The 19,274-nt window shown below is 39.3% G+C and overlaps 1 protein-coding gene across 2 annotated transcripts; it reads right to left on the bottom strand.

The window, feature by feature from the left end:
• Positions 1-2,722: 2,722 nt before the first annotated feature.
• On the bottom strand, positions 2,723-19,027 carry pik3cd (phosphatidylinositol-4,5-bisphosphate 3-kinase, catalytic subunit delta). Of its 2 annotated transcripts, none has more exons than XM_020619884.1 (23): positions 18,718-19,027; positions 17,537-17,711; positions 16,558-16,786; positions 15,532-15,755; positions 15,023-15,199; positions 13,390-13,542; positions 12,757-12,846; positions 11,592-11,813; positions 8,533-8,629; positions 8,013-8,143; positions 7,885-7,935; positions 7,609-7,776; positions 7,057-7,178; positions 6,821-6,964; positions 6,552-6,651; positions 6,275-6,441; positions 5,696-5,805; positions 5,295-5,373; positions 5,023-5,190; positions 4,103-4,226; positions 3,566-3,711; positions 3,342-3,474; positions 2,723-3,257 (listed from the first exon to the last, which is right to left on the bottom strand). In XM_020619884.1, the coding sequence occupies exons 2-23, from the start codon at positions 17,675-17,677 to the stop codon at positions 3,120-3,122; spliced, it is 3,114 nt and encodes a 1,037-aa protein (XP_020475540.1). In that variant the 5' UTR covers positions 17,678-17,711; positions 18,718-19,027; the 3' UTR covers positions 2,723-3,119. The 2 variants fall into 2 exon arrangements, with proteins under 2 accessions (XP_020475540.1, XP_020475549.1); XM_020619893.1 differs by having other exon boundaries at positions 12,757-12,843.
• Positions 19,028-19,274: the final 247 nt, after the last annotated feature.

Here is a 19,274-nt window from a genome sequence, read left to right as displayed (position 1 = left end):
TCAAACGGGGGCCGTTTTTTCAGCATTGTTCAGTGTGGGGCCACAGGTTACGCCTGTATGACTTCAGTGTTTTGTTTGTTAAAGTATCATTTTTTACTTTATTTTATTTAAGCATAATTTAACTTGTAAAAACTGTACAAAGGTTCTGATGCAAGTATAAAAGAAAACGGTTTAACCTTTATTGTGGGACCAAAAATTGTCATTTAAGGGCTAGATCATAAAACTGTTATGCTATCTTTACTGAATTGTTTTAGCATACTATATTGAGGTCAGTGGAGGCAATATTGCTTCTGACAAAATTTCTTCTGCAATTTGAAATATGATTTTGTTGTAATCACATATTACAGTAGCACAAACCCAGATTCTTCATTTTTATGAAATCCCACCACCCTGCAAGGAAAAAACGTCCCACATAAATGTTCCATGTTCCATTATCAAAGTGGGTACACCCACTTTTTTATATTAATGTGTAGCCTACATTGCTGCTATTTCTCATGCTCAAATCAGGAAAGCCATTTAATTTGAATTGTAAAAATAAATGGTCTGTATATATGAGCTCAAAAAGACATTTGTCCCACTGAAGTATAGCTAATTAGCACAACCAGAAATCAGTTTTTAACTGCAACATCCCCAAATATGGAAACAATACTGGATGTATTCATTAAAAATAAAAGAAGCCAAGATTAGGCTATTGTTCAAAGATTGATTCATAAAATGAAAAAATATTTTTCCCTTTTCTGTTCAGTTGTAGTAGAGATTAGCCACTGGGCTGATATGTTCTAAAAATAAAATCATTTGAAATTGAAGTGGCTCTAACCTTCATCCATAATCAGCCTTTTTTAGTGTCAAAGAAAGAGGCAGAATATTCAGCTAACACATGGCCAGGGTCCTAGGAAGCCTCAGTGAGATCTGTTAAAAACTGTTTATCAAGTGTATGTTTCCCTCCCAACAGCAAGTGAAGCAAATGTCAAAACAGACTGCAGATAAAGGACAGGTCTACATTAGACTTGTGTTAACAGGATGATTTATCTGTTTAAGCTGCACACATGTAAATCAGGCCTGAGCCTTAAATGATTTGTACCATTTCACAGAATTTATAAATTGCAATCAATTCAAAAGGCAACAGCAGTATATATTAGCTTGCAGGAGTAGCCTTTAAACTCAAGAGACACTCATTCCGGCTTAAAGTAGCAGTGTTTAGCTGAGCCCAGGAGACACATTGATGACCCATATTTAAAGTCTATTCCACATTGAATATTTCAGTAGCTTAAGGTATTTATGCTATGTAATCCACAGCTACACTGGCTCTTATGTAAAAGTCACCATTGCACAGAGACATACAAATGCAAAATAAAAAGGCGATGAAAAGCAAACCATGGTTGCTCATTCAAGTGGTTCTTGCAGGACTGACAGCAGGATATATAACATGTAAAGTTATCTTAACATATAAAATTAAACCATCCAGCACACAGGCTCACTTAAATAGACAAAACACAATTTTGCAGAGCATTAGATATGTTATGACACCGTGTAGTTTCTTTCATGGCACCTGGCACATCAGTTCAGAAATGCAGTGGAAATCGGTGCATAAAGTTATTATCAAAAAACAACACAAACACACAGACACACACAAACAGACACACATACTGCATTAACTGAGATCATACACATAGTCCAGATTTACACTTTCAAAAGGGCCTTGTGAACAGAATCACATTTTGAGAACTGCAGCCTTGTGTCTATGACTTATATGAGTCCACAGATTGTCTCGTATGAGTCGTACTGAAGCATGTATCACCAAACATGTATGACATACTGACTTAGCACCTGAGATCAATTCTTTCTTGAGCTGTTAATAGCAGTTGTGTCATTAATAGAATTGTGGGAGCAACTTTGTTGACAAGAGTTTGAGGAGAAAATCTTTATCACCCTAATCTGTGTAAAATATGGTGCTGGAGCCAGGAGACGTTATCTTAGCATAAATACTGGAAACAGGGGAACACCTAACCTAGCTGTGCCCAAAGGTAAAGACAATCTGCACCCCTAAGGTGTACAAATTAATATGTTGTCATTTTTACAGTTACTGGTAGGCAGATTTATTTATATTTATAACTGCCAGAACCAGGTTTGCTGTTTCTACCTTTTTCCAGTCTACCTCTTGCTAAGCTAAGCTAAGCAGCTGCTGGCACAGCCTCCCATTTCACAGACAAGCATGAAAGTGGTATCAGACTTCTCAAAGTCTCTGCAAGAAGGCAAATAAGCACATTTCCCAAAATGTCAAACTATTCTATTAATTTGTGGTAGCTGTTTAGTAAGGGTCCACTTGGTCTCAGAACAAAAAATAAAGGTTCCAGTCAAGGTTATTTTGTCATTTTATAATCAGCTGTAAATGTTACAATACTTCCTGCCTACTGGCACTCCAAAGGCAACCTACTGTACTTCAAGGCAATATTATACATAGATAAACAACAAAGCAATAAAACACAAATTTTTTAAAATTATCCTTCATGACTTTGTGTAAGTACTTCATAGTTACCAAATTAAATTAAATACATTAAAAAACAAGAAACAACTGCAAAGAGGCAGTTGAAATGTGAGGAAATGACACAGTCATTGAGGGTTGTAAACCATACAAAAGACTTCAGGTGAAAGTACCGCCCTATTATTGTACTTACTGGTATCATCTAAGATCACCATAATGTTTTCTTGCAGTTTTCTTCTCTTTCTCTGCTTCTGTTTCAGTGACTTATGACACCTTTGCATGAGCAAGTGATGTTCAAGTAACAATTTCAACAAATCAAAAGCACATTTATTATCTGGCTTGATATGGCCCCAAGTCAAAGGCATTCCAACAAGAAGAGTGTGGTGGCTCTCCTTTACTGTGAAAATATCTGTGTCTTGAAATGATGCTCCATAATTATCTCATTGTCTTTGGATGCCTCCACCTAGTCATTAATTACCACAGGAAGGCCAGTCAGATGTAAACACTTGCTGAATGTCTTTAAATGCCATCAATAAAGTAAAGTTTTTGATTGTGTTTTCTTCCCTTTTAGCTCCATAAGTTAAAATCCATACTATTTTCCCCCGCTGGTCCTCAGGTTTCATTGGGTCAGTGTTCTTCACGGTCTATTATCTTTGGCCAAGGAGTGCATCATCCAGTTGACCTTGGTCTTCCAGCTCTCTCGCAGGGCTTCGTTGAACTTTACCTTGAAATTCTTCAGTGCCTCATCCTCTGATTTGCCCAAAGCTAAAGAGTCCTGAAAACAAAAAGTCAAAATGTTGTTATTATTATTACAATCCTCATTAGCAGGAGCAGCATCCCCATCAGTATTGTTGCATACCTTTAGATACTGGATGTCTTTGAAGGAGGTGAGCTCTGGCAGCCCCGCTGCCTTCATCATAGCAAAGAGGTTGACAAACAGCATCCCACTCCGACACAGGATCTTATAAGCCCGCTCGCAGTACTCCCTGAACCTGAAAATAGATACAATAATCAGTCTTTTGGTAATAAAATAAATTAACAGAATCCCAGATTTGTAAACAGATTGACACACGAATACTGTACCTCTCAAACTTCTCACTGTTGTTTGTTCTTCCTTGCTGGATCACATGGACAAAGTCATAAGTCAAGATGAAAGGCACACGCTCCCTGTTGATCCCTAGTTTCCGCTTGAAATTGCCCAGGAAGTGCCCAAAGTCAATGTGGAACAGCTGAAAAGCAAAGATTAATAACTGTTAGGTAGAATATGACCATAGTCATATTTCTTTTAAGACTCAATAAATGCTGTGTTAAATGAATGATTTCATTCCAAAACAACCATCTAATCTGACAAATAATCAGAATCAGAATTTAAATTAAAAGTCACAGCTAAGTATTATTAAGGTTTCTGGCTAATTGGAAACTCACAAACCTTGACATACCCTCAGTAATACATTATCTCACTGACAATTATTGCTTTTGTATGAAGCAGCACCAGTAAAGCCAAGTATAGGGTTAAAAGTGCAGTCCATTTCCTTCTTTATGTGTAATTGCCCCCTTGTGGTAGGTTTCAGTGTCATAATGAATTGTTGTGATGTAATGTACCACAGTAGTAAACCCTACCTGTCCAGTTTCCCTGATCATGATATTATCATTGTGACGATCTCCGATGCCCAAGACGTAAGTAGCTACACAGTAGCCAGCACAGGACAGCGTGAACTCTTCTATTGCTTGGTCGAGTTTGTCCCTGGTGGCAAAACAGGTCAGAGAAACAAAGAAGTAAAACTTGAGTGGGTTTTGTTTTTACAGTATATTTACACTTCTCTTATCTTTGTCATGCCTGCATAACTACTACACACACATCCACAGTCATGAGGCAGGATTTCCTCACTGCTACATGAAATGTTCACAGAGGAGTTCCTGTGCCCAAATAATGATTGACTGTCATGTCCTTTCACGGTCTACATGGGCGAGGGGTTCACTGTGTTAAGCTTGTACTAATTTTCTCTGCTCCATTTTGGGTGCTGCAGCATTTCAAGCTAATTACCTTTCTGCTCTGTCGTGCAGTCAGCTGGGCTGTCTGCCCAACGTGATGTACAAAGGCTTATTCTTTATACTGAATGGTTCTCCCACTTGACTGCGCCTTTTAGAATAGACAAGACCTTCAAACTGTCTGGCACCAAATGAAAACCTACTCTCGTTTAATGTGAGTGAAGGTATAATCACCTTTGTCTCACACAGTCTGGAAATGTTCCATGCAAGAAATATTTTCTTCATACTGTTGAGTAAAACCTGCACCTGTTTTATCAAATAAAGCTAAAGCATATTATGCATACTGTATATTAGGTGAAAAATTACATCTTGACTGATGCAAGCTTTTGTTACTGCATAGAAGTATATGGGAAAAACCAGTGTTGTTTGCAATAACTCAAAAAACAAATCAGTACAATCACTACAGATCAATACAATATCTATACAGTAGACAATGACATTTTAAGGCTTCCAAGAGTTACCACCATGTCAAAGTAGTTCATCACACTCACTCAGGATTCTTAGATTTAAGCCAGTTGAGCAGGGCGTCCTTGTTGAAGGCAGCAGTGGCAGCACTGTTACTGCTGTTGCGCTGGATATTGGCAATGGTATCGGAGTTCTTTACTACCTCGATGAGCCCTGTCTTGTTCCCAGTGGACAAGCAGCCATATGGGATCATCCTGTGAGTGCAGGGTGAAACTGACAGCATTAGGTTGTTGCAGAAGCTTAGATCTCCTTATGCAGAAGCATCAACAGCTGCTGAAAACAACTGCTCCCACTGTACCTGAGGTCAAGGCCTTCTTTCTTCCATAAATTCTCCATGAGCTGGATCATCTGGAGGGTCAACATGTCTTGTCGAAGATCTAAAGGTGATGAGTGAAAAAAAAGGTGAAATTTAAAAAACAACTATAAATCTTCATATTATTGTTACAAGTGATATATGAAATTTAAATTTCATGTTAACTTTCACACTTGTACTGTTTGACTTCTAAGCTTCCTCTTTTTGAATTTAGGGGATGCCCCCTTCCAAACCCACTATGTTTATCTTTATGGTACTTTTTAATATACAACTAACTAAGCATTTTAACACTTATATGTATCCCTTTGGTGCTAAACTGCAGTTTAAATCCTGATGTTGTGTGGCTACTGTATGTGTCCATGTACTCAGATTTTCTTGTGTCTCACCATCTCCATTCTTGAAGATGATGCCCACCATGTCTCGTTGAGCCCAGGGGCTCTTATACATGAGCCAGAGCGGCTTCATCTTGGAGTCCATAAATCTGCATTTATCTGCGCTGTAACAGTAACCACACTCATTATAAACACAATTATCTTAACAATGTGCCAGGTACAAAGACTAAGGACAAAATGCATCTAAAATACCAGTTTTTCTAAAACATGTTGCATTGTAAAAGACTCAGAACAGCACAATTTAGTACAGGCCAAAGAAATAAACAAACAGCCATGTTATAAAAAAAATCCCTGATGAAGGTGATGAGAATAACCATCCTCACCTGTAAGGTTTTCAGCAGTCAGAAATAAGTGTGAAATTGAGTATAATTAGCTTATAAATAAAATTTTAGTTGTAATGTACCAATTAAACATACATTTTGCCAATATGTTAAATACATGTACTCATTCAGTAAAATAGACCCGGAAAGAGACCAAAAATGTCCCAAGCAAATCAGATTATCGAAGCAAAACACTGCATCTGGCAAAACAGATTATTCTATATCATGTGTGTCTGCTGTGTCTGGCACTAACCAGATCTCAGCTAGGATGATGCTAGGGTTGAGGGGTGACAGCAGGTCTGACAGGGCCTCCAGGTAGGACTCCTGTCTGATACACAGTTTCAGGTCCTCCGCTGTCATCTTCTGGGAGCCTGACTTGACAAAGTCACTCAGGGCCTTCATTTTGCCAAGAGCCTCATTCTGTGTGGCAGAGGATGAGTTTTAGCCTCAACAAAGACAAAACATACATGCACAAAATACACACATTTCAGCGCGTAACATCAGTGTGTATACATACTGTAGATGATTACCTGTTTGGTTAAGCCTCTGATGTGGTGGATGTTTCCTCTGCAGTAAGCTTCCAGAATCAGGCCGAAACGCAAACTCACAGAGGCTACATGAATCTCTGACCTACAGTGAACACAATGTCTCCAGTCAAACAAAACAAAATGCTGCAGACACACATAATTTTTTCTCTTTCTCTGTGTATGTGTGTGTGTGTGTGCGTGTATGTATATATATATAAGATTTTTTTTAAACACACACATATACATAATTTTTTTGCTAGATTGTGTCAAACCTCAGATGCCAAAACAGAAAGTGTCCTATCCTTTTGTTAGACAAAGCCCTCTCTAGCAGGAAAGTGGTGAGGTCACACTCGAGGTAGGACTCATACTTCAGGACCTGAACCAGCTGGATTAAGCATTGCAGTAGTTCATCATCACTGTGTGCAGAGTAAAGGTTTGATTAATGATTATGCAGTTAAAATTTGAAATGTAAAATGATGGCTATAAGGAATGACAAATTTTGGTGTACCTGAGTTTCCTCAGGCATTTCACAGTGAAAGAACGAACAGCTGGGTCAGGAAAACTGTAGTCTAGGAGCTCCAAGGCATGGATGGCAGGGAGGTCTGGCCAGCTCCTCAGTAGGCTCATCATCTGAGGATCATCAAATGGTTATTATTTTACCATGATGAAAACAACTGTATTGCATTTATGACCAAATAAGTGCAAAAGTAGTAATATTTCTCATCAGCAATAGCTGCACTTGGTGTTTTGTGCTGTTTAGTTAGCATGCTAACACACTAAACTTAGATGGCGAACATAGTAAATTATACAGTATCTGCTAAACATGAAGCATTTTAGCATGATAAGCTTAGCATTTGGTTCAAAGGACTGGCATGGCTGCACACTATCAGTTTAATTCTAAAATATTACAGACTGAATGGACTGATTACTCAGTTAAATAATTGTTACATTGGTTGTCCAGCATGATGGGTAGTGCTAATCAGCAACAAGCTAGCAATTACTGCCAACATACCACATATTATTTGTGAAAAAATATTCTTGGTAAATACTCCATTTCTACCTGAACTACGTCCTCGCGCTTATTCCACTTAGTGATGAGGAGCAGCTTGGACAAACTTTCAGGATAATGGTTGCAGACTTCGGCACGTAGCTTCCACAAAAGCTCCTTCTCATCCTCAAAAAACTCAGTGTAGTTTTTGTTGTCCATGATTTCTTTTAGTTTTATGTACTGCAGAGAGCAACATTTACAAAAAATTGGTCAGCAAGTAACAGCAGCTGTTTTTCTTTTACTTTAACTGTGTGGAAATAGTAAAATGTGAGCTGTAGGAAGTCTCACCTCTTCTTTAGTGGCAATTGATATATCACCATTCCTCTCTATTTCACTTACCTAAAAAGACATGAGATTTTTTTTGACTGACACCAGCACAAATTAAAATTTCAGTATATACATTTTGGAATAAGTACCTTGTCAAGCGGAGGGTAATAGAGAGGATATGGCCGGATGTTGGGGAAGCGAATGAGAAGCCCTGCAGCACTGTCCACATTTGGGTTCTTCTCAACTGTTCCCATTGGGTTCAACAGGTCACTTTTTTCATCTGTAACAAAAATGTCATAAATGATATATGCCATTTGGTAGATGCATTTATCCATTTCGTGAGTACATTTTCATCTTCAAATCTCTAAGCATGATAATGCATGTATAACTATCAAACCGCAGAGCAAGATAAAATCATTTGACACGACAGCCAAAGTGTTAACACACAGCCCTACTTTACAGCCAGTGCTGAAGGGTTGTCAACAAAAAAGTAACAGCCATTTCCTATAACATGACACATAAACATATAATGTGCAAATATGTGATGTTTTGATGTCACTTTGGGGATCTCAGTCCTCGCTGAGAGCTGTCAGGCGCTGTGGAGCAGGCCGTTATCATTTGAGGTGTTTGAAGAGAAGAAAATGTAAAAAGAGGCAAGGCTGAAAGTACCAGGAACAGATGGCCAAGTGGACAAGAGGAACTCTCCAGTCTTCAGCTGGTCTTTGTAGTCGAACACCATCGTGTTCACCCAGGCAATTGGACAATCCTGAAAGGAAAGAGAGAAGGACTGGGAGAATTAGATTTGCTGACTTGCTTTACAGACCATCTGTGAGCAGTTAGAAACTGTGCAGGTGTGTTTGAGACTGAACTAAAAAAAGAAAGAAAAAGGAATAGTGTTAAAAGTCTCTCTAACCACCCCCATTTTCTCAGTTACAACAAAATTAGAGCTAGGGTGAGGAGCTCGGTCACCCGGGAGGAGCTCAGAGTAGAACCACTGCTCCTCCACATCGAGAGGAGCCAGCTGAGGTGGCTCGGGCATCTGTTTCGGATGCCTCCTGGGTGCCTTCCTAGGGAGGTGTTCTGGGCATGTCCCACCGGGAGGAGACCCCGGGGAAGACCCAGGACACGCTGGAGGGGCTATGTCTCTCGGCTGGCCTGGTAACGCCTCAGCATTCCTCCGGAGGAGCTGGAGGAAGTGTCTGGAGAGAGGGAAGTCTGGGCATCTTTGCTTAGACTGCTGCCCCCGTGACCCGGTCCCGGATAAGCGGAGGAAAATGGATGGATAGTTGAAAATAGATTTATAAACTGAGATATAAAATCAGATCTCTGCATCTGTTTTAACATCTATCTGCTCTTTTCCTGTGTAAAAGTAAAAATAACAGTCAATTCATATTTATAACACCCAAAAGATCATTTTAGGATTCTTTAAAGTTAAAACATTTTCATCAATTAATCTAAAAAACATATTATTATTAACACTCTTTTGTACAACACACATACATTATTCTGGAGTTTAATTTCAATTTAGCTTAAATAATAATATGAAAACATTTTAATAACATAAAAAAGTTTAAAGTGTGTTTGTGGCAACTTCTACTTTATAATTCATTATGTTAAATAATAAATGTGTGAAATTTGCAGCTTCTAGTAAAATACATGAAGTATTATGTATAAAGTTGGAATGCAAAGCAGCATAAATAGAAATAAGTTCCAGGCAGAGTTCAGCAGAAAAAAAATGTGACCATCCAATGCCTTAGAAACAAAACGCAAACACAGACTGAAATCACTCAGCTAAAAACAGAGGCACCACCCATAAATAAGAATTGGTAAAATATCTCAACTTCCGTCTCTCTTTCTGGCATTTGGCTGTAGGACTTCTCTTCCGGGCAAAAGAAGAGAGAAGTGGCTCAGAAAGCAGAAGTGGTGTCAATGCCCATGAAACACACCTGGCCACCATGTCTGCCCAGATATGTTTGCCAGAGCAGCGAAACCCAGAACACTCCAAAACAAAAGACCCTGAGACTACACCCACACAAAAAGGGGAATTTATTCTTGTTCACTGTATCTCTAAATGTGCAGACAGTGGGCACAGAGAGGGTCTTTCCAAAGAAGCCCCACAGTGTTTCAATTTTGTGCATAAAACAGAAATAAATAAAAAAAATGTAAAAAGCAAGATGATGGCAAGTCCGTAAACTCTATGTGCTTCTCTTGGTGTATTATTAGTGCTACTAAAGGTGGCATGAAGTACCATATTGATTCTTAAATGAATACATGTAAGTACAGCTCTAACTAATACTAATATTTTATTACCAAATAATAATCTAGTCTAGGATAAGTGAAAAAAAAAGGAATAGAAAGAGCTTATTTTGTCCAACCAGCTGTTTAAGATGAAAAGATATTCAATTTACAAAAAGATAAAATAGAGAAAAGTAGCAAACAGTCTCCCTTGCAAAGCTGAAACCATCAAATATTTGTAATTTTTCTTTAAAGAAATGATGATTAGTTTATAATCAAAGTAGTCATCAACTGTCTGTCAATCAACTAATCAGTCCAATACTAAATGTTTTAAATTGAAAAACTGTGTTACTGTCAAACTAAATGTTAATATTATCTATAGCTGGCACTGATCAGTGTCTTTTCACCAAACAAACCGACTTGTCTCGGGCTGGATGATCGTGTTCAGGTCTGCTTACATGCACATTTGTCTCACAGAGCTCCCAGACTGCCTGTACCGATGATGTCAAATCAGCTTCACCAGTAATAACTTAGGGTGCCACAAGGCACCATTCTTGAACAATTTCAATTTACAAACATTATACAATTTCACCAACAGAGCTGTAATGCATCTAAATTAAAAATCTAAGCCTAATTGTAACATTTCAGCTGTACATCTACCTGCTATTCATACAGTACACTTAATTAAACCAAATTCAGTGTGATAAAGAAATGATAATGTGGATAGTACTTTTAGATTTGATGTGGACCAAGTGGCAGAGAAACTAAAGATAAAACAAGGTTTTTTGTGTCAGAATAAAATGTGTTTCTCTTAACAGGACAAGAAACTATCATGCAATCATGTCTCTGTGCTGGACCATAGAAATATTATTATTATCATCATTAATGGTTTGCCTCTCCCACCCTTACTCCTTAAAAACTCCTTTACCTTTTTTTGTTGTATACACTGCCTATCATGTAGAATTATATACAAATTATCTATTTGCCACATAAATACTGAGCATGGGGTGTGCTCTTGATTAAAGTCTATAGACTTTTATGCAAAGTGTCCCAAATTTGAGAACAATAACAGTGGCAGAGAATAGCTTTGCAAAGTTTTAGGCCTCCAGTAAATAAATAAGTAAGTAAATTAAAAGATAAATGCTGAGTGAGCTGGAATACTGTAAATAGGAACTGCGACTCTGAAGATGAATTTAGAATTCCTTGAAAATGTATGTCAATTCCTTACTTGGAGCGTTGTACAGATAAAAGGGCTGAAGCGGATGAAATGTTAACCACAGCCTTGCCACTGAATACACTTGCACAACCAGACGCAGCAGCAAAACACACCCACACAGCGCACACCGACTACACGCACTACACACTAGAGAGGAAACAGATCTGTTTGTGCTTGCTAACAAATTCACACCCACCAGCCCATCACTCGCCTGCTTAATCACAAGTTGTACACGAACACCAAAAAAAAACACAGCACAAGGTTTTATCGGACTCACCGCTTTCTTATTTTTCTTTTTGGTGCCGCGGGGTTTCTTGGCTTTCTCGATGACAGCGTAGAGTGCAAAGCAGAGGCGGCTCATGCGGGGCAGGTCAGCCACGTTTATGTCAAACTCCAGCTTCTGATCCCACAGCGGCTCAGAGCACACTGTGACCTCCGAGCTCGTCACCACCTTACAGAGCAGTTCACTGCCATGGAACAGACCAGCCTGCACCACGAGCTGGAGGGAAAACACACATATACACTAGTGATTTGATGAAGGCATGGCAGGTGATTTGGAAGCTGAAGAGTTTAGCACATCTGTGAGGGAGATTGTTTGTGGAAGATGTAGAGACTTCACTAGATGATTCAGTTTTTCCTGTGTCACTCAGGCTATGAGTCAAAGGGTTTACACATTCATAATGTAAGCAGGTCACAATGTCTTTCAGTGCCATGCAGAGTCTGTGAAAAATAACAAAACCAAGACACAGTAAAATGGTCATACAAAATACATTATTGTATGACCATTAATCTCTGCCTACCTACTGCAGACATAACTGATAATTATGGGACAGCACAAATTTGAGATGAGTCATGATGAAGGCTCCGAGGCACCAGAAGGAAGTGCACTTACACTTAATAACCAATTTAAACAGTAACATAGTTAGTTATGGAACTGAATCACAAACACAGACACTTATTGTGACAATTTTTTTTTTTTTGTCCAGTTAGGTGAAAACAAAATGAAGAATTACTGGGTATTTCTGGATGTTTTTGCACGCTATTTACAGAGAAACATCTCATGTTTAAGAAACACTGCCACTTGTCCAATTTCAACATAGGTCAGGGTCTGCAATACTAACAGTGTATGCATCTCCTTCAAAAAAAAAAGAAGTGCACTGAAAGCGAGTGAAGGAGAGACAGCATCAAGTCTGCCTTTTTTCTTAGAATCTAGGCCTGTGAGTGAGACATAAAAACCAGATAGGCCTTTCCCACTTCCTGTTTTGAAGTTTTAACCAACTGTCTTGCTGAATTATGGGAAACGTGTGGTCTGGACCATGTGACCCCCTGTCATTTGCATGTCAACTGTTCCTACAACTGAAATTGAGATATTGGTAAACAAGTGAATGCCACATTTCATTGAGCAGCAAAGTGAGAGAAAACCCATGCAAAACCACACCGACCTTCATCCCTTCGTCTGCATTGACTCGAATGCCCTGCAGTAGCTGAATGTAGAAAGGCTCATTGATGGACCACAAAGAGGACGTATTCTGCTGTAGGAAGGAATCAGACGAAAGGAAATTTGAATTTTCCCTCTCATTCTTTAAATTAAGATTGCTTTTTTCCTAGCACTCACTGAAGTCGAAAGTCATGAAACTGTCAAGAAACTTCCTGTTTGGTAACATGTCAGAAGATAGAAGCACAACAATGTACAGTTTTAAAAGAAAGTAAAAAAGGGAACAAGCTTTGAAACTTAAGGAAAATAGCAGATGAAGGTGCTATGATAGGTCTAAAAAACATAATTTTATTGTTTGTTCATAGTTCTGATTTCTTCATTCATGAGTCATTTCCGATAAAAGCTATAGTTTTTTTTTCTGCCAGTGCAGTTCCAAGGCTGTACTCTACTGTATGTTCAAATACATTAAAGGCAAACAAAGGTGCACTCTATATTATCTACACTGTGCTGCATAGCATGTTTCAAGTGTGACAAAGTGGTTGCGGTACAACTGTGATGGGGAGAGGGAGAGATGGAAGAGAGAGAATGCAAGAGCGCTGCTCTGTTAATGAGAGACAACAGCTGCCCGCTGACCTCTTACCTTCTTCAGAGGCAGTGGAGGGGGTCTGGACAGGGAGCGGCTCTTGTATACCTGGTTGCATATGCCCTGCTCCTCCTGATACTTGCTGATGGTGGAGTGGTGCACCATGATTAGGTGAGGGTTTTGGCCATTTCTTAAACACGAGAAAATGTACTGGGAGAAGAAAAGACAGACAGGAGGGGACAAAAGAAGAGAGTTTTTGTTTACTGACACAGACATCAGTCTGTTCACCCATGGATATTTCCCAGTGTTCTGATAGCACTGGTAAACTCCTGCAGGCTGTTCATTTTCTGTAGGTTAATGCAGCTGAAATGTGATTATGTGTGGATGGATGCAGTTCCTTTCTGCTGGGCTGCTAGATAGATATGAGTCACCCCTGCAGGTAGATGGAGTTTCAAAATCAACAGTGGAGTCTCCTGCCACCAAAATCTTAACTCACCCCACTCCTGATCTGACATGCATTTCAGTAATAATGGATCACCTCCACATGGCAAAATTCATAAACAGCAGAACAGCAGAGCGGATGATCATCCACATGCACTGAGAAAAGAACAGTAATATAGCACCTACAAAAAGTTGACTACTTTTCACGTGGTGAATGTAATTAGGCATTTTGACCCAGATCAAAAGATCTCCACAAATGTATCTAAATACAGTAAAATTCATTGATTGCATAGGTTTTAACAGCTTGATTTCATAATTAATTTCATGATTAATGGCATACGTTTTCATCCACTTACAGTGACACCTCTAAAAATCATCAAGTGATTTTTGAGTGGTAAAGTCCAGCTGCATCTGAAAGGCATCATGCATTAGTTGTTTTTTATAATGATGACAAAGGCAGATTTTAACCAAATCAGTGGCAAGGATGTATTAAAATAGCGGTCAGGGGAAGGAGACAAGAAAAAATCTGAGTGTCCACATGAGATGGCCATCACTGAGTCACATCTTCAAGGCAAATGAAAGCGACTGTTGGGAAAAACTTTACATGACATCTGTGGTTATGTTTGTCTGGTGGCACGTCAGAAAAAAAAGGTGGATGAAGTTTTAGTCTAATGATACCAAAATTGATCTTTTTGCTCATCATACTAATCACTATATGGCACAATCAAACTGTCACACACCAGCAGAAACACAGCATCACAGTCATAAAGTATTGTGTGGTGGTAGCATTGTGTTGTAAGGATGCTTCTGTGCAGCAGACCTGGACGGCTAGGGAGAGGAGACAGTAAAATGCATACAGGAAAACCGGCTCCAGTCGGAATGAGAGCTGAGCCTGGTGAAAAGAGTGATTCTCAAGCAACACAACACAGGGACTGCTTCAAAACAGCAGTGCTAAAACCCACATGTCCAAATCCAGAACTAAAGTTGGTGTCCAAATGTGCAGAGCAGATATTGTTCTGATAGATTCAAGGCTGTAAATGTTGCCAAAGGTGAATACTGTATCTACTTCATGTTGACATTAAAGGCTGAACACTTTTTTTGGACTTTGTTTCAACAGTCATTTGTAAAGGTTTGTTCATAGATTTACTTTGAATTTTCCAATTAAAATGATATTTAAAACATTTTTTTTAAACTGTACTTCCACACAGAGCTGCCTCTCCTCAAAGAGGCTGTAGCTGAGGTCACTCACTTTGAACTGGCACAGGGGGTGATTCCCATAAATGAAGTCCCACATCCCATTGACCTGTAAGGTGTAGTCCTTGGGTTCTTGTCTCACTGAGCGAAAGACGGTGGCCTTTTTCTTCAAGGCGCTCTTCATCAAGACCACTGGAAGGTCTTGAGGATCCTGCTGCAGCATGAAGCTTTCCTGTGAGAGCAAAAGAAAGTATAATTCAAATAAACATGCCAGCTTTAGAAAAAATTGTACAAATTATAGCTTTCAAGTTTGTGGATCTTGTTCCTGGGTGATGTAGTGTGTGTGATGTGGGAGGAGGATTTCCAAAGGTGCTCACATTTACTTAAAATCATCCTCCACAATTTGTCAACACAAGATGGAACCACAGTTTTTCCAATCAAATCTATTGTGCTCTTCGATGAGTTCCCTGCTGCTACCCCATTGTATCATAAGGCTTGATTTGATTTGTCTTAACAACCTTTAAAAATATGACTCATAAAAACTACATCAGCAGATCAACTCACATCACAAGCCTCAAACTTGATGTTGACAAAAATCTTCTTGGTGTTTTTTGAGTTGGTGCTTGGCAGAGAGCAGCATGGCTCCAGGTCACATGGGAAGCTGTACTTCAGCCAAAGGTACCATGGCCACTTCTGCCGCTCTTGAGCCTTCTCTTCACAAAAAGTACGCATCTTACTTCGAAACTCATTCACCTCATGGTTCTTCTGGGCCTCAAATTCATGCAAACCTGAAAAATCATCATCAAAGCATCAAAGTCTTCAACAGTGAGAGAAACTTGACTCATTGTTACAAAAAACTGTTACTCAGAGGCAGATCTGGCCATGTTTTTATTAACTGAAACTCAAAGATGCATAAAACTGGTGCTTAGAAGCCCAGTGAAAAGGGAGAGTATATTATAAATATATTATGAAGTAATAAACTTGGTCATAAAAACTAACTGAAGGCAGAAATATTATGAGAAAAGTTGAATTAGCATTAGTTAGCCTAGCTGTGCTCCATTTTCAAGTAAGCTACATTAGCTGATAGCTAGGTAGCAACTTACCAACTTTCCAATATAATCAATGCCAGAATGAAAAGGAAAAGAAGAATGCATTTACTGTTCTGAATTCCTTCTTTTTCATTCAAGTGTTAACAAGTTAACACTGGCAATGAGCAAAGTTAGCAAAACTTTACTAATGGCAAGTGTTAGTTTGCTAACTTTGCTAATGGCTCACAAAACGAGGTGTCAAATCTGTTCCGCCTAAGGTTTTAACTCCGCATTGTCACATCATTTTTATTTTTTTATCCATTTAAATTATGCTGTCATGTTTTTTGCAATGGCTCTTTCAACTGGCTGGAAAAACAACTAAGGCGATCAGAGTTTCATATGAGGGATTAAGAATGTAAGCGCCACCTTTCTGTTCAAAGGCTGAAAAATGGCCACTAAAAAGATTGACAAGAAAGGTGCCAAGAAAGCAGTTGAGACCAAAACCACTGTACAAGTTGTTTTATATAGCAGGTCAGTGCTGTTAGAGAAGGATGCTACTGACCTTTGCCAATTAGCAGGCTGATCTGAGTGTTGGTGAGTTTCTCCACTCGGTCGCCCTCCCTCGCCACAAGCCTCAGCACACACATGAAGGGCTGCACATCGCTAATACGCCTCGATTCTTCCTCCAGGTCCTCCCTTTCTGCTGTCTGGTTGATGCAGGTGAAGACATAAGCGTCAGGATCACCCAGTGCACTGAACAGAGCCTCGCTTCTGGCATTTTTCCAAACCAGCTGAAACAAGAAACAACAGTAATACATGAGACAGAGTTTATGACCTGAAGTGTACAGCGTGTTTTCTTGGCAGGTCAAATTTATGCTTGAGGGGTCAAGTACAAGAATTATTTAACAAAACACCACTCTTGATTTCTCTTTTAGATTTATTGACCTAAGATGATAACCTACTGGGCAAAAAATAAGAGGTTGTTTTTGAACATTTAAGAAAGACATTTAATCTTTAAATAATCTTAACTGCTTTCAAGAGTATCATTTAGTCAGTTAACACAGCTAAAAGGAACAGCCTGAAGTGGAAGAACTGTTGGCATAGAAACTAACACATTCAATGACACATTCACATTTAGCAGCAGATCTGCTTCAGCAGAGAGCTGGCTCGGTCTATCAAGCAGAAAAGCTGTAGCTCCTTCTCTAATAGCTGCATCAAAAATTTCAAGATGGGCCCAAAGCACAAGCAAGTATTGTTCAGACTATGAGATCTTTTAATTAGTCTAATGTCTTTAAGAAATAGTCACCCAATTTGTTTAAAAGCCTACTGAGTAAATATTGTAAATAACGAAGCATTTTGCAACTATCGGAGTCATCAGAGCCACAGCATTGTGCTGCAGTCAATCAGTTACAATCTGGTAGAAATAGAGTCATACAATATACGATATATATGATGATATCATGTATCACTGGGAAATCAAGGTTTACCTAATTTTTAACAAACAGTTATTGCTGGATACATTGGGATATGAGGGGACGTACTTTTTTGATGTTTTTGATGGTGTCGTTTCGAGAAACAGGGAATTTGAGGAAGATTCCAGTAGGCAGCAGGAAGTCCATCATGATCTCCTGGTCCCCCTTCTTCTCCCATTCCTCCTGCATCCCATACTTCCCCGGGGGCATGGTGATGGCCTCTCATTTACCGTCAGCTCCACTACTGCTCACCGGAAAACACACAGCCATCCACACAGAGAAGGTTAATATGTCCAGGACTAATGCATTACTGTACATGTATGTGAGCGGTGTGTTTGTCGGTGAAGTATCACTATGTTTGTTCCTAAAACCCTGAATCATATGTCTTTATGAGGTTCTTTGAAATCAAGAAAGACATACAGAATTTTAATGACCAATAAATGACATGACTGATAAACAACAGCCTGTAGTGGAAGATGTACTGTACTTGCACCTGATCCCTTCCTCCATCTCCTCACTGCTCAGTCAGTGAAGGCCAATTCAAAGTAATTAAAAGAACATATAGTAAATAAGATACTGAAATGCAGTCTTAGACAACAGTCTTGACATTTTTGTGTTTTTGGAGTGCTGCTGTCAGTAAACTGCAGTTTATTGATTCGTATGAATTCATACACTTCCACCTTAACAGACTGAATGCTCTGTCAGAAGGATGTGTACTCATTTCACAGAGGTCAAAGAAGGTGAAGACGCACTACAAGGAACTTCAGCTGCTTAAATTATAGTCTATACAATGCAAAAAAAAAACAAAAAACAATAGGTTATTTGGAAATTTGATGTGTGGCTTCCTGCAGACAGAAAACAGTCGACTTTGAGTGTAATTTCCAACTGTTAGCCTTAAAGTAATTCTACACTATTGATTTTGGTAAGAGGAAACTTGTGCTGCATGAGCTGGATTGTCTGTAGCTTAATGTCAGACATTGTCTGACATGAATATAAGCCGCTAAAAACATAAACCTACTGTGTATATAAAATGCAATTGAATTAACTTTAGAATATCCGCAGAATGGGTCTTTCAGACCGTAATAAATGAAAAAAATGTTTGAAATCTGGAATAGGAAATGAAAACATAGCATACACTGCAGTGTAACCGTAAGACATTAAACGTGACATCATGCTGTGTTCAATAAAACTTGACGGTTACATACATGTCACGGCGAAAGCCTTGCCAACCTGTTAGCGCAAACACTTGCCTGTCAGCTCTACAGCCGGTCATCTCTTCATGGTTTGGTCACAGCGAAGATGGAGGCTGTATCACTACGGTGACACGTCCTGCTCCGGTGGCTGCGGGTTGCGAATCGATCCGTGAAGTGAGCTGAGGTGTAATAAATCCAGCTCAGACGGACGAAGCGCTCTCTCGATTCGTGTAAGGTGACGAAGTGTCTCCCTGCGTCGGTCAAGTGCGCTGTCATTCATGCAGTGATGCTGTTGCGTTCACTGACCCGGACGGACCAGCTGCGCTCTGCCTCTCCCGCTCCCGAGGGCCAAGGGACCGTCCACCAAAAGTTTCATCCGTACGAAGTGAAAGTCAGTTCTTCTCTCTACCTCCCCTAAAGATACTTGTGCACTGGGAGGAGTAAATGTCATTTACACGTTTTCATGTAAGAATATAAAAAGTGACTCCCGGCTTCTCAAAATTTTTTGCTGCTTTTCTTGGTCATTTATGACAAAAACGGAATATGTTTAGGTTGTGGACAGTGGTGGAGGGAATATTAATTAAGAAAAGTAGTATAAAACAATAGCAATTTAA

The sequence above is a fragment of the Monopterus albus genome, unplaced genomic scaffold (genome assembly GCF_001952655.1).
Source record: "Monopterus albus unplaced genomic scaffold, M_albus_1.0 scaffold6.1, whole genome shotgun sequence".
Lineage (NCBI taxonomy): Eukaryota > Metazoa > Chordata > Actinopteri > Synbranchiformes > Synbranchidae > Monopterus > Monopterus albus.
Note: the sequence above shows the minus strand (reverse complement) of the source record. Positions and strands in the feature narration are given on the sequence as shown.

Bases quoted from the DNA above. Each gene is read 5' to 3' on its own strand.
- pik3cd (XM_020619884.1), bottom strand. From the start codon at position 17,677: ATGCCCCCGGGGAAGTATGGGATGCAGGAGGAATGGGAGAAGAAGGGG. The intron at 15,756-16,557 runs GTCAGTAGCATC...ATGATTTTTCAG, and splicing joins CAGCCTGCTAATTGGCAAAG to GTTTGCATGAATTTGAGGCC. The intron at 7,179-7,608 runs GTAGAAATGGAG...GATGATCCTCAG, and splicing joins AGCGCGAGGACGTAGTTCAG to ATGATGAGCCTACTGAGGAG.